Below are 16,593 nucleotides of genomic sequence, written 5' to 3' on the forward strand. Positions count from 1 at the left end.
TATGTACGCCCGTTCTACTGTAGTTGTGTACTGGACAAGCCATTCACTGATTGGGTTTCAGATCATGTCTTGTCTTTTCATTGACGTTTGTTAGAGGTAGAGGGAAATAAGATGCAGCATCAGGATTACGAGGTTGGTTGTTATTGTTTGTTATTTGGTTTTTAGGAGCATTAGCAACTAAGGCCATATTGCTCCTGGGATATGCGGTGGTCATTCCCTGACCTTTCCGCAATCTCCGTATTTGGTGGTCATGGGCTCGAACCCCAGTCTAATCAAGAAGCGTATGCTACGCACTGCTGCTCCTGCCCACCTGGCTACAGAGGCGCCTTAAGAGGTTGGTTTTCATCATAAGTGCTGATAATGAAATTCAATTCTGGTTGCCTCAAGCCTGGGACCAGAATTCCTGGTTGGTTTTGGTTTGGTTTTTTTTTTTTTTTTTAGGCGCATTAGCAACTAAGGCCATATTGCTCCGGGGATATGTGGTGGTCATTCCCTGACCTTCCCTTTCATACTAAATTTTAAGTAAAACTGTACAGAAAAACTTAGCAGAAATACAAAAAGAACACACAAGTGACTGAACCATTTCATGCACATGCGCCATCCCACCAAGATGGTGGGCATGCACAAGTTTTGTGCTGAATGACTGATGTGCATATGTGTTGCCAATCATTCAAAATGAAGGTAAATGAACTATTTGCTGGTCTACAGGGAGATTTCACAAAATAGTGGTTTTTTTTTTTTATGTTTGTGAGACAGTAATGCAACAGAAACATTTATGCACTAAATTGCAAACATGTCTCATTTGGAAGTATGGGATCATTATGAGAAACTGGCAATTCTGAAATTTCATTTTTTATGCATATAAAGCTATTTTAAAGTAAAGAATTATTTTTAATAAACTGTAGTAACAGTACAGTTTCCACGTAAAATGTTTATCCCATTTTGTCCACTAATGGCAAAAATAGTAAAACTGAAGGGGGGAAAAAACCTGCAAAATGAATTTTCTTGTATAAAAACTCTTGCTTAATAGGTTTGTCCTTTAGTAATTAGGTATTCATGTTAATAAATTGGAAAAACTGGTTAAATTTTATTTTCAGCAGTAATGCATTTTGTTTATAACACAGGTGTTAAAGTTGTCTCCCCAATACCTGTGTTATATTGAGGTTACACTGCATTTAAAATATATTCAATTTATATACTTACTATTTAAAAATATATATTAAAAAAATTCTACATTTTTTGTCAAAGTGTATAAGTCTGTGGTTGGTATTGTATGAGATAGCATTTTTAATCTTGCCTCAGATGGCATATGCAGTGGTCCTAGTTGAAATAAACAGAAAACTTTTAAAAAATACAAACCTGGGCAACCTCTCGGCTGTTACAGCAAAAGTTCACAAAACACACATTCACCATATCTGCACCGTAAACAACTGTCACTGTTTTGTCTTCAAGGGTTGCTTGTGATCCCATCGTGACTGAGTCTCGTAATTTTCCTTCCTATGGAATAAACAACAAATTATTTGGGAAACAAGAAGAAGAAGAAGAAAAAGAAGTAAAATAAAAAATGGAAGTCAACATCCATGGGATTTTTCAAACGAGTATACAAGCAAAAAAATCTGGGGTATTCTTAGATTTAAAGCACTGTAACTAAGTTATATGACCTCAAACATTTTTGACATCACTTCCCTTAAGGCATATGGCAACCGATACATATAACAAAAAGATAAGCATAATATAAATGGAATGCACACCACTCTGAACATCGAATTTAATGAAGTGCATCAAAAACCCATATTCAGTTTGTAACAAGAAGACATTCAGAGGATGTGTTCAAAGTGACCAGCTGCCAACCTAGACATGGGCTTAACTGTACTGAAAGAGTATGGCTGGATTATTGTTTGGAGGAGTGAGGTGCAAATTCACAAGGAAGCTACATAAATGCTGCTTGAAATACTTCCAACATTCCTTTCCATCCCCCTTTTTTTTTTAAGAAAAAAAAAAGTTTAGCAATTCAGCAAAACTCTAGCTTCCTGCATTATTTCTGACATGGGCAACTGCCTTCTAACAATGCATACAATGTTCCAAATGAAGTTTCTCAAAATATTAAGAAGCTTCAAAATCCATCATAAGTCAAGTCCTAAGGTGTCCTATGACATGACCACATGAAAATCCCTTGAGATTGTTTTTAAGAGAAATTTTGATTTTAAATTACACCTCCTATAGCTTCACTTATAGTCATCTGTTACTGCATTGTCTCTAAAATACTGTAATTTCATAACAAACAAGCTACATAAAAACAAGAATATTTGTTAGTGTTAATATCAGAGGCACAGTTAAGTATACAAGGTGCAATGTAATAAAATAGTAGTAGTAGTGGAATGTGATGCAAGACAGCAAGTGTATGAGCTTATGCAGCATCAGCCAAAAAAAAAAAAAAAAAAAAAATCACACCATTCCCTCCAAATGCCTGTCCAGTTCCTCCTTAAATTTATTCAACCTATCAACTTCCACAACGACAGATGAAAGTTTGTTCCAGCAATTAACCACCCGCTGGCTAAAGGCAAATTTCCGCACATCTATTCTATATCTGTCCTTTCTTAATTTGAATTTATGCCCCCTTAGGTTCGTAATCTGAACAAGTGGAAGGATTCCATCGGATTTCAGCGTGCTCAACCCATTCAAGGCCTTATACACCTCAATCAGATCACCGTGCAGGTGCTTAGTCTCCAGCCACTGCAATTTGCAGAACTTAAGCCTCTCTTGGTAAGAGGATCCCTTCAAAAGTAAATTACTCTGAAGCCAATAACACAATTAGCACAGTAGTTATGATCACTGACCTACAACACCATATAGAAAATTGGTGGGTTAAAATTCTGAATCACTGAGGAGGAAGAACTATTATCATCTTTTTTTCACATGGCCAAGTTAGTAAGTCTGAGATATGCATCCCACCAAAAGATATGCCTCCTGGAGAATATCAATTGATAAGATCATGAAAATCATCCTTTGCATTCCAAAAGTCTCTATAATTCCACTGAAGGATTCTTTCCATTATATGGTTTTATAGGTAGTTTTTGATTCTGACTGCTTCTAGCTGTATATTGGCACATGCCTCCCTCTTTCCTAATTTCCGACAAATTAGGAAAGAGGGAGGCATGTTGTGCCCATCTCATCATTAGCAGATAGTGCTAAAATTCCATAATGTGTATCATTCTGTTGATCAAGATGATGGAATGTAATGATGGATATAAGGACAGACACAGCAGTGGAGATAGCCTGCTTTGACAGATGTTTGTAAGTTTGGAGAGCTAAAAAAAAGGATAATGTTCCTTGTTGAAACAGGACTAATAGTCTTTTCGAGTCATGACTCTTCCCGCTTGGATTACTCTTTGTTCACGTAGCTCTTGGACAATTTCCTACTCTGATAATATTAATAAATCCAATTCTATTATACACCCTTTGAGAATGTTAGGGTGGTATGAGGAGTAACGTTTTTGGGTTTCCTCCAAAGGATGTCAGCTTTGATAGCTTTACAGAATGTTGGGATTGAGGTTTCTACCAGGAGATCAGCAGACTTTGGAGCTGCCTTACTGTTTTCTCTAAACCTGTACAGGCTAGATGCATTTCTGCAGAAGAAAGGGAGATAATTTACTCAGAAGGTGATCTGATAGGAAGTACAAAATGAGGAGGGGTGATAACTCCTGTTGAGGAGTTGTTTCAATCTCTTAGGTTGAGAAAAGTCATTTTCAGTGTCACTTGTCTAAGGTCTTAAGCTCAATGGCTCTAAAGGTGTAAACATGTTATTACCCATTTTCCTCCTTTGTCCTGGAGTAATTTCTGAGTGGATTTCTTTTTCCAGGTCTCTGGCCCAGCCAAGGGGATGCACCATTAACCCAAATTTATTTTGGGTTAGTTTACTGGTGCATTGTTGACAAAAGCTACTGCAAGGTAAATTTGACAAAAGCTACTGCAAGGAAAAGTTATGTTATTTGTTATTTGGTTTTTAGGAGCATTAGCAACTAAGGCCATATTGCTCCGGGATATGCGGTGGTTATTCCATGACCTTTCCGCATCCTCTGTATTTGGTGGTGACGGGTTTGAACCCCGGTCTAATCAAGAAGCGTGTGCTACGCACTGCTGCTCCTTCCCACCTGGCTACTGAGGCGCCACTGCAAGGAAAAACACGAGAATATCTTGCCAAACAAATCTATCTAAACAAATTCTCAGCTGGATGGAATTGGATGATGATTAGAGGGGTGAACAACTGTACAGTTTGTATTTATTTATTTGTAATGATGCAAACATTACAGTGATTAAACACTAGTTCACCCCATATACAGAAATATAAAATACGAATTAAGAAGAATGCATGATAATCAATAATATGCAACTATTTGCAAGCTTTGAGCAACATATAATGTCATATGAATAAAAATGTAAAAATTTAGCATTTAAATACCCTTGGTAAGTCTTAATTGAACAGCAGAATTAAAAAAAAAAAAAAAAAAAAGTAGCAGTTAACATTAGAATTTAAAAAAAAAAAAAGTTACTTTAGCACACAAGAGTCAGCTTCCCAAACAAATTTTTGAGAGTAAAATATCGGTCCTGCAAACATTAATTGGTATCGTATTGAAATACGTACTCAAAGATGAATAAATTGTTTTAAGAAGAAACATGTGAATTAAAGATGAGAATTTGCACAAGGAATAAGAATTAGAAGAGCAAGAGTCAATAAAATTGTGAACTAAATTATAAATGAAACAGCAAGACTGGAGGTTACATTGCAAACTAAGGGAAATTAAATATCAGCTGTAGCAGAAAGTGTTGTAATAGTATTAGCTATACAGTGCAAACAAATTGGAGTCTTTGGCTATACAAGCCAAAAAACCAAAAAAAAATTGTAAAAAGTAGATAACAAAAAAGACAAATTCAGTGCTTCCCTACACATGCAGGTAACCATCCAGTTGAACTTTGAATTTCTTCAAACTGTCAGTCTCAAACTAGCTGCAGAGACAATGTGTTGCAATAATCAACAACTCGCTAGCTAAAAAAAAACCTTCCTACAATTCAGTCTAAATCTCTTCCTCCTGCAATTTGAATTTATGGCACTTAGTTCTGGAATTAGTATTAGTAGTAGAAAATGATGCAAAAAAAGCACGCATCAGTCAAAAAAATAGATAAATAAAAATTCCCATTTCACTTTCCATCCACTTAGCTTGTCTAGTTCTGCTTTGAATTTATTCAAACTATCCACTTCCATAACAACAGATGGAAGCTTGTCGAGGAACTCTCTGACTATCCTACAGGTGTTCAAGATTGCGACTTTCTGGAGTTCCTTATAGGTGTTCTCTGGGAGACCTATTGCTGCTAGGCTGTCATGTAGGGTCTTTGGCACCATACCTGTGGTTGACACGATGATCAGGATGGTCGTTACTTGTTGCATATGCCACATCTCTTTGATCTCCTGTCTTAGGTTCGTGTACTTCCTGATTTTTTTCCCCATGGGTTTTCTGCAGACTGCCAGTGTTGGGTACCGCCATGTCAATCAGATAGGTAGCTTTTTCCTTCTTGTCCACAATGGTTATGTCCAGTCTGTTGTGTGGGATTGTCTTATCCGTTATTATGTCACAGTCCCAGTATAGCTTGTGGGTTTGGGTCTTAGATATGACTTAGATATGAGATATGACTTTATTATTGTGATGATGAGCAGAATCGAATCCCTCTGTGTTTAATATGTGAACAGAAACTCAATGGTAACTGTACGAAACCCTCTCTGTTGATGAAACATTTCATCATTGAAACCATTGAGACTTCAACGGTAAGTCCATTACTTATTTCGAAGAGAAAAAGCAGAATTACATAAAAAAAACTTCATTGGCAAAATCCATATTTATGAGTCATAAAAAAGAATTATTAGAAGCCTCACTGGAAGTGAGCTATCATATTGCTTGTCAATGGGAGGTCAAAAATTTCATAATGCCATGCACTATTGATCCCTGTAAGGTAAGACAATATTCGGACCCAACAAATCAGAAGAAATAAAACAGTTTCCGTTCTCTAATGACACTGTAAAAAGAAGAATATCACTTTGCTCAGTCAATCTTCTCAGTGAACTCTTTCGTAACCTTAAGTTGTTGCCTTATTTTACCTTGCAACTTGATGAGAGCAGTGATGTCAGTAAACTAACTGTACTGTAAGTATTTGTTCAATACCTGTATAAGGTATTGTGCAAAGACATTCTTATCTAAGAAAATTTGAAAACCACAACAGGAGCTGATATTTTTGAAAAAATTGATGGCTCTTTTTGTGTTTATGAACTCGACTGGAAGCAGTGTATTGACATCTGTACTGATGCTGCCAAGGCTATCCAGGGTTCTATTTCAAGTGTTGTTAGGAGACTCGAAACAGTAGCGCATCCTTCCTGTTCAAGTAGTCACTGTGAACTCCACGGGGAAAATTAAGCTGTGAAAAACATTCCTGCAAAACTGAAAGATATTTTTAAAACACTAATGGAAATCATCAGTTGTGTGAAATCTAATGGCTTAAATACAAGGCTTTTCTGGAAGATTTGGGACAAAATGGGCAACAACTATGGCTGCTTGCTTTTTTAAAATTTATTTTTACATGAAAGCACGTTGGGTGAGTCGAGATAAAGTGCTGATGAGATTCTCTGAATTATGCTCTGAAAGTGTTGGTGATTCTTATTGATTGCAAAGCTGAAGCCAAAAGAAAAACAACTCAAGATAAACTGCAGAGGTTCACTGACTTTATGTCTAGTAATTATAATTCACAAGGGGTCGTATACCTTGCCGATACATTTGACAAACCGAGCACACAGAATTGATCGCTTTGAGGTTAAAACACAACACTTTTCATGAATAATGATAAAATCTATGCATTCAAAGACAAAATTATTCTTTAGAGAAAAGAGAGCTGAAGCAGGACAATATGATACCTTCAATACTTTTACTACATGTCTTGTTGAAAAAATATCTTTGCAGAGTCAGACTTACAGAAAGCAAAAATTGACCACCTCACACAGCTGTCCACCTCTTTTGAGGAATATTTTCCAGTCAATACAGATACTGAAAATTACAGGCAGATAGCTAACCCTTTTTTCACAAACCGAAACTCCTCTGTCCTACCAACAAAAGAAGATAAAGAACTGATTTATATCTCTTGTGACACTAAATGGTTTTTTTTTTTTTTTTTATTTTTAGCATTCCATTGTCTTTGTTCTGGGCTAACTTGTTGGACTCTTTCACTAATATAGCAGACAAAGCAGTTCGTAAACTTTTATCATTTATGTAAACATGGAGTGCCAAATATTGTGACACAAAATCAAAAAAGAGAAACAGACTTGATGCTTCGGTAGACATTTGCTGTCAATTAGGTATCAGCTTTGATACCTAATTTCAGCAAAATCACTAAAAATATGTTTCAGAAAGTTTCTCATTAGCTTCACTGAGTAAGTCTCTCTCTTTTTATTTTTTAATTTGGAGTCTTAATAATATTTACATTTTTTTTAGTTTAAAATTTTAAGGGTAGTGATTATATTTTGGTTACACTATAATACAGTACATATGCAAAAGTCAAAAAATGTCCCTTTCTTAGCTACATTAATCTTATATTATCATACTATAATAATAATAATAATAATATCATAAATTAAATTATATAATAATATATTATAATATTATTATTACAACTAGTATAATATTATACAGGGTGATTTTTTATCAACTATTTTTTTGCAGTTCCTAAAGCTTCAAAATTTTAATACCAACAACAGTTTGTTATTAAAATTTTAATAATTTTAATAACACTAATAAAAATATTAATATTTTTATTAATTTTAATTTTTTTAATTTTTTATTAATTTTTATTATAGTTTTTTTTTGATTTTTTATTAATTTTTATTATAATTTTATTATAGTATATTTATTAATAAAATATTATATTTTATTAATAAATTTTAATAAAAATTTCTCTATAGAGTAACAACAATTACTCTACAGAGAAAGGTTTGGAGATTTATTTTGCAACCTGAATAAGCAACCGAAGTTTTCGTGTTTTCAGGATGTAATTAATTTAATACCAGTTAAAATTTAAAATGGTTAATGTAATCATGGATTATGTCCTATTTATTTATTTAATTATTATTAATATCATTTCTTTTATTCTTTTTTATGAAGTTGGTTGTGATGTGATTATTGCACGTTTACATTAAAGTTTGATGAAACGTGTTTATTTTATTATTATTCCCCTTTCTTTGCTACGACAAACTAACACAGTGGTTTTCAACCTTTTTTAATAATAGCACCCCTAAGTAATTTATTTTATTTTGTGGCATCCTACTCAATTTTCTACCTGTTAGGTCCGATTATCTCTCTGTGTGTATATATATACAGGGTGTCTCAAAAATACACGGCAAAACTTCAGGAATGGGTTCCTCATATGTAGACAATAAAAATATTTTATATCAACATAGTTCTGGAAATGCTTGGTTCCCGAGTTATTAACTGGAATGTCTTATCTCCCACAGGTGATTTCCTTCATTAAAAGGTACTGACAGAATCTGGCGGTTTACCATTCCAACCATGTACTCAAATCAGGAGCAAGCAGATATGCACTTTATACACGCAGGGTAATCTGCTGGTGACAAGGCCTGTACCCATTGCAGATGGTAAGGATACAGTTAGTGTTCTTGCAACTCTCTCCAAATAGTCGAACGTTGAACAGCCAGTTGCATTGCTATTCTGCGTGTGTTGATTTCAGGAGTGGCATGCACAACATCCAAAAAAATCTCCTCCTCTACTTCAGGAGTCGTAGATCTTGGTCATCCTCTGTCAGCAGCACGAGGTGTAAAGGTCCAATGTTCAAAAGGCGGCAATGGATACCTTCAAACGTTTTCCTGTCTGGACATCTTCGTTCTGGGAACGTTTCGTGGTACAAACGACGAGCCTCAAGAGCATTGCCATCCGCCAAACCGTACATAAAGTGCATATCCGCTTGCTCCTGATTTGAGTACATGGTCGGAATGGAAAACCACCAGATTCTGTCAGTACCTTGTGATGAAGGAAATCACCTGCAGAAGATACGACATTCCGGTTAATAACTCGGGAGCCAAGTATTTCCAGAACTATGTTGATATAAAATATTTTTATTGTCTACATATGGGGAACTCATTCCTGAAGTTATGCCGTGTATTTTTGAAACACCCTGTATATACATATATATTATTTATATCATCATCATCATCATCAGCCATTTTCAATCCACTGCAGGATGAAGGCCTCTCCAGCAACTTTCCAGTTCCTTCTGTTTTGAGCACTGGCCCCATTTACTACTCAAAAACTCATGAATTTCATCTATCCATCTCCGCCTTTGTCTTCCAGGTTTTCTTCTAGCTCCTCTTGGGTACCATTCTGTTATTTTCTTAGTCCATCTGTCATCATGTCTTCGAGCTATGTGTCCTGCCCAAGACCATTTTAGTTCTTTAGTTTTGAAAAGAATGTCCTTTACTTGAGTTTGCTGCCTAATCCATGTGTTTCTCTTCTTATCTAACAGTCTGATTCCCAATATAATTCGTTCCATTCTTCGCTGTGTAGTTCTTAGCTTCTCTTCCATTCTTTTGGTGAGTGCCCAAGTTTCACTTCCATAAGTCATGGTGGGGAGTATACATTGATTCATTATTTTACGTTTCAGACAAACTGGGATATTGCTCTTCAGTATGTGACTATATTTCCTGAATGCTATCCATCCAAAATTTATTCTTCGCTTGACTTCCAGCCATTTATCATTATCAAAGCTAATAACTTGTCCCAGATAAGTATGACTCCACCTTTTCAATTACTGCTCCTTCAATCATTATTTCCCTTTCCGTGGCATACTTGTTCATCATTACTTTTGTTTTAGCCATATTCATCTTTAGTCCAAAATCCTTACTGACTGTGCATAATTGATTAAGATTTTCCTCTAATTCTTTGGGATCGTGGCTTATGACCACAATGTCATCTGCAAATTGTAAATGGTTTAGGTACTCTCCGTTCACATTGACTCCTTTCTGCGACCAGTCTAATCTTCTGAAAGCTTCCTCAAGGGCAGCAGTAAACAGCTTCGGAGATATTGTGTCTCCTTGTCGAACTCCTTTCTCGATTTTAAATTTGCTACTGTCTTTGTCTAGTCTAATAAAGGATGTAGCACTCTCATATATTTTCTTCAAAATCATAATATATGGAGTATCTATGCCTTGTCTTTCCAGTGCCCGAAACATTGCCTTATGCTGTATGGAGTCAAATGCCTTTTCATAATCCACAAATGCCAGGCATAATGGTGTTTTATATTCATTTGCTTTCTCCATTAGCTGTGATATTACATGAAGGTGATCCATAGTTGAGAATCCTGTCCTAAAGCCAGCTTGCTCTTTCGGTTGATTCTCATCAAGTATTCTTTCTAATCTGTTAGTAATGACCCTTGTGAACAACTTGTAGATATGGGATAACAAGCTAATTGGTCTATAATTTCCAATTTCTGATTTATCTCCTTTCTTATGCAGCAAAACTATGATTGCATTATTCCACTGCTTAGGCATCACACTTTTTCTAATGCACTTTGTGAAGAGCCTTGCCAGTTTTTGTGTTATGTCTCTTCCTCCCATTTTTAACAACTCTACAGTAACTTCATCTTCCCTCGGGGCTTTCCGATTCTTCATTTTCTTCAATGCATGTTCTACCTCATCAGGAAGAATATCGGGTATGTCGTATGTGTTGCTACTTTGCAATCCATCTTCCCCACTGCTGGTATCATTCCCTCGCTCCTTGTATAATTCTCTATAGTAGTCTTCTGCTATTTGAATTATGCCTTCTCTGCTGTTTATAAGTACACCATCGCTATTCTTCAGTTTCAGTATCATTTGTCTTTCTGTATTACTGCTCATGGCTGCTGATTTAAATCCTTTGTTTTCCCTTAATGCTTGTTCTACTTTTCTTGTGTTAAATCTTCTTATGTCCTCTCTGAGTCTCTTTCTAATGGCTTTGCATAACTCAGTATACTCAATTTTCTCCCTGTCAGTGTTTTTCTTGCTCTTCATTTGTCATCTTTGGTTCATCATGACAAGTGTTTCTTGACTAATTTTTTCTTCTTTGGATTTCTGTTTCCCTATAGGTTTCTTAGGCTTTATCACTTTCAAAAAGTTGTAATATTCCTCGTCGATATCTTGGTCCTGAGCAGTCTGCAGAAGCTCAAACATGTTCTTAAGTTCCAGTACATACTGCTTTTTCTCCTCCTCTGTTATTTCAAAGACCTTTGTATTATTTACTCGAGTCAGTTTTTTCCTTTCCTTTCCTACATCTATATCAAGTGTACATCTTACCATTCTGTGATCACTTCCAACATTTACCTTATTCAGGACGGTAACATCATTCACAATATATCTTCTGTTAGTGAGGATGAAGTCGATTTCATTAGTTGTTAATCCATTTGGACTCTTCCATGTCCACTTTCTGTTCACCCTTTTCTTGAAAAAAGTGTTCATTACTGACATTCCTTGAGATTCTGCAAATTCCACAAGTCTTTCACCTCTTTTATTTCTTTCACCAATTCCAAAATTTCCTCTTTCTGCGCTGTTTTGTCTTTTTCCAACCTTAGCATTGAAGTCCCCCATAATAATAGTGTAGTGGGTTTTCTGTTCATCTAGAAGACTCTCAATTTCGGTGTACATTTCTTCAACCTCTTCATCATCATGGCTCGATGTTGGTGCATAAATCATTATAATCTTTAGCTTGTGCCTCTTAGAAATCTTGAGTATTATTTATATATATAATATTAAAAAAATATGTTATATGATAGTTTTTACAGTAATATAACTATAAACAAAATTACAATTCATAATACAAATTATATATATATATATACACACAGTGGATTCCGGTTATTTGGGCCACCGGTTAATCGGGGCAGCCGTTTATTTGGGGGAAATCTTAAAAAACAGAACCCAATGGAGAAAATTGCCAGGATTTACTTTGCTTAATTGGGACAACATGCCGTTTAATCGGGGTTGGGGTCCGCAGCACTGGAGTTTACCCTACGATTTTTTCCGACCGTACCACGTGGTTCGGTCGATTTCTGGAGGTCACAACCATAAAACAATAAAAACAATTAGCAGTCACCTGTTTATTGGGCTTTTCTGTTAGTGCAATCTATCATAAACGGATAGTAAACTCGATCTTATTGAATTTGCGATAAAACCGACAGCTGGAATTCTGTGGGTTATTATGATGAAATGTGTTTACACCTCCATGGAATCTTCAATCATATAAAAAAATTAATTTTCAGAATCTTCTCTTCATTCCTATTTTTAAAGCTTCGTAACTTGTTGCTCCGTTCTCACTTGCGCGTATCTTACTTGCAATTTGTGTGCCGTGTTCTTTGTTATTGATTGCTTCTCTTTTTACTGTTTTAAATTTTAACCCCCACCCACCAATGTCAGTGAACAGAAATGTCAACTAGTTAGTATGTACATATTACAGTACGTATTAATTATTCCGATTATCACGTACATTCTTCCGATTATCACGTATCATTTAATTTTTTAATTGGTAAGGTAATAAAGGGTAAATTTGTGCTTAATACATCTTTTACTTTTATAGCCTATAGATAATATTCCTCCTATTTTCGCTAATTAGAATCGCTGTTTAATAGAATTAAAATTCAATTCACAAACGTGATCACAATGACCGGCGCTTACTACACATCGTATACTGAACGGTATACTGTACTTTACTACAGTGTTTCTCAATCTTTTTACTCTCGTGGCACATTTTCCAAAAAAGAAAATTTTCGCGGCACACCTACGTAGTCACAGAAGAAGAAATTTCTAAATTTCGCGGCACACTTGGAAAATTTTGCGGCACACTAATGCGACGCGGTACACCCTTTGAGAAACACTGCTTTACTAGCGTCCATTGTACGTGATTTGATTGTACAGTGAACCAATTGTAAAGCGGGGGTCCATTGTATTTTTAACTACTGTATTTACGTGAAACTTCAGATAATTGGGACAGCCGCTTAATCGGGCCAAATGCACTAGTCCCGATGTATCCCAAATAACCGGAATCGACTGTATATATAATTTTATTCTTTATATAGAGGTATTAATTAAACATCAATATAGATCACCACAAAATTTTGTGGTGATCTTTATTGATGTTTAATTAACATCATTAAAATTAAAAAAGATACCGTACATTTTTTTATAATGAAATGAATATATAAATTTAAAAAAATAATAAGTTTAAGTAAATAAACGCAAATTACATAGCACCCCTGGAATGTTGTTGCGGTACCCCGGTTGAAAACCACTGGACTAACATAAGCAGAAACTTATTCAACCATAAGCCAATAAATATGGCCTAACAGAATGAAGGGCGATGAGTTGAAACTAAAAGAGAAGGATTATCGCTTTAATTTATTTTTTAAATATAATTTATTGTCAGTGATGTAAACTGATTCTACGGTGTAATAAATATTACTGTAAAGTTTTACCATATTTTATAAATAGGACTTTATTAAAATAAATTAATATATGAAAACGGCACAGTTACATTAAAAAATTAGCAATCATTTACAGTTCATTACGCTTTTTTTTAGCGAAAGGGATTTTTTTTGTTACACCAATTAATATATTAATCAATTAATTACTGAAAAGATTGATTTTTTTTTTCATAAATTAATGAAGTCAATGCTAAAACGAAACAGTTATGTTAAAAATTTGAAGTTTCCATGCTATTCATAACCGTTTCACAACTGGTTTACCAAAAACATCAGTTTTTTTTTTATTATTATTTATTCTGGTTTATTTATTTATTGTGGCGATTAAACGATTAATAATTGATTAATGAGGCAGTTACATTAAATATTTGCAGTGATTCTGCAGTTTACTACAGTTTCAACAACTGGTTGAATAGCACCATCGGTCTTCTTTTTTTTTTATTTATTTATTTATTTGTTGTAGTGGGAAAAAAATTAAGAAAACTTTTATTTGTGTACGACGCTGCACATCCAAAAGAGTGGGGTTTGCGCTGTTCTATTAAGAAATTTAGAGCCTCGTTGAAATGCAGCTGGTTCTTTTGGTTGATTGTAGATGGCAGGATCATCGGAAGCTTAAAACAACATCACCGCTTTACATAATTCCTCCTGAAACCAAGAAGTAACTTTGACACACACACCCGATCACTGTGACCATAAGCAATTCCAGCCGAATGAACATGACAGGAAATAGAATATAAATTACAAAAATTGGATATATTTTTTTGACCACTATAACAAATAAGAATTAGTGAAAAATTCAGAGCTACACGGCTCAATAACTTCCACGATTTTTTAATATATTAAAAAAGTAAGAGATTACCTCAATATTTTTCGTGGAATGTTTCCAGTCAATTCTCTTCCAAATGTGACGAATAAAATAAGATGAAAAAAACGAATTATCGAATTCCCTCACTCATAGAGATACGACCAAATCCGATGTGAAACGGAATCGAAAGCCGAGAGCCCCAACCCGACCCCAAAACATACCAAATCACCGCAGCAAGACCATGAGTGCGAGGAGACCTTGTGTCAGAATAAATAGTTAAAACTGCTTCCGATAATAAATAATTAAAATCACTATTAAACTCAAAAATAAAACGATTAAAAACACGATTCAAATTAAAAGGATTAAAAGTTACAATTTCGATGAATATTAAAATTAACGAAACAGCTGTCCATTTCGTTTAATTTTAATATTCATCCAAATTGTAACTTTTAATCCTTTTAATATTAATCGTGTTTTTAATCTTTTTTAATTGTGATTTTAATTATTTATCAGGTTTAATGTCCAAACTTGGACATTAAACCTGATATACCTTCATCAATATCATTGATAAATTTACAAAACAACAATGGGCCCAACACCAGACACTGGGGAACTCCCCGAATGTCCAGTGATTACCACTCTCTGTCGTCTCACACTCAACCATACCTTTATCCATTGTAGCGACTTACTCTTAATGCCATACCTCTCCAATTTGTACAACAGTATCAACAGTATCAGTCTTCCATGTGCAACAGTATCAAAAGCTTTCCTGAAATCCAAGCATATGATATCAAAATTATTTTTGACATTCAGTTCCTTTGTGACCACATCATAGTATCCAATCAAATTGGTCACACAAGACCTCCCTTTAACAAACCCATGCTGTGTCTGAACTATTATTACAGTCTTGTCTATCCTGCAATGCTTCTTTAACCAGTGATTCCATTATTTTCCCTGAAACACAAGTTAAACTAACAGGTCTATAATTACTTGTGTCACCTTTTGAACCCCCTTTGTGAAATGGTGATACATTTGCACACCTCAAGACCATGAGGACCTCCCCTGAGTCCAAGGAAGCTCTAATTATGGCTAAGGGTTTGCTTACTTCCTTTGCTGCCTCCTTTAATATAACTGGATAGATCTCGTCCACCCCAGCTGCCTTCCTTGTGTTTAACTTCAACGATTTCTGCTCCAGTTTGCTCGCAGTTATTACAAAATCGCTTAGCTGCCTGGTAGAGTTTGATAAACTTCTGGTACTCCCATCATTGAATAACTCCTGTGTGAATGTAGATGCAAAATATTCATTCAGTTTATCAGCTACCTGAGCATGATTGTCAATAGTCAGCCCATCTATGGATAGAGGGCGCTGAATCTCTTTAAAAGTTGCAGCTGACAGTTACAGGCTCGGCAAAAACGATAAGTGTTTGCCTTTTATTTACATGATTGTTATTTTATATTGTACTTAATACGTAGTCATATAGTTATAGTTACGCTGGTTATTTTTTATTTTTAGTTTAGATAAAGAGTTTTTGTGGATTTTACTTACGATAGGTAAAACCGTTATTTCGTTCCATTTTGTAGCCATTGTTTTTGGAAACAGTGGTAGGGAATTCAAATTTTTTAATTGAGGTAGCTAGGTAGCTCTAACGCATAATTATATAGTAATACGCTTCACTGTTTCTATTTAATAGTTTCTATTCAAATACTATTGATATTTAATTTATTGATTTTATTAATTTAAACTACCATGCCCCAGACTAGAGCAGCAAAGCAAAGGGCACAAAGTGGCAGGAGTGCTGTGAATCGGGGGAGAACTGAGGGGGGCAATTCTCCAACGCATCACAGCCTAAAAAAATGTGCAACTTGTGAAATGTTTGCCGAACTCTCTGGAACGGAACATGATATTGCCATGGGGGATGTCTTTGTGTGTGCGCGATGTAAGGAGTGTAAGGAAATCAGGCGACAACTCAGCGTTGTTATGGGCCTATATGAGAGTTTGAAGGACAGGGTGGATGCCCTTGAAAGATCTAAATTGAGGGGCCCATCAGGCTCTCAGCTGCCCAACTCAACGCCAGAGCTCACTCCTGGGCATCAGGCAACACAGCGGCAATCTCCAAAGCAGAATGCGCTGGTCCCAAAGGAACTAGTTATTGTTGGTGACTCTATTGTCAGGGAGACGGGGAATATATTTTGTAAAAAGGATAGGTGGAACAGGACCAGGGAATGTCTGACAGGGG

At 35.4% G+C, this 16,593-nt stretch overlaps 1 protein-coding gene across 3 annotated transcripts in view; it reads right to left on the minus strand.

Annotated features, from left to right (window-relative positions):
• The window catches only part of LOC150088410 (1-phosphatidylinositol 4,5-bisphosphate phosphodiesterase classes I and II-like), a 1,046,313-nt gene that overhangs the window by 720,948 nt on the left and 308,772 nt on the right, over positions 1-16,593 (minus strand). For all 3 annotated transcript variants that reach the window (XM_090369498.1, XM_090369497.1, XM_090369499.1), the window contains exon 4: positions 1,360-1,497. In XM_090369498.1, coding sequence (XP_090225624.1) covers positions 1,360-1,497 — 138 coding nt within the window. The remainder of the gene's footprint in view (positions 1-1,359; positions 1,498-16,593) is intronic.

The sequence above is a fragment of the Mastigoproctus giganteus genome, chromosome 3 (assembly GCF_048544385.1).
Source record: "Mastigoproctus giganteus isolate SK-2022 chromosome 3, ASM4854438v1, whole genome shotgun sequence".
NCBI classification, from domain to species: domain Eukaryota; kingdom Metazoa; phylum Arthropoda; class Arachnida; order Uropygi; family Thelyphonidae; genus Mastigoproctus; species Mastigoproctus giganteus.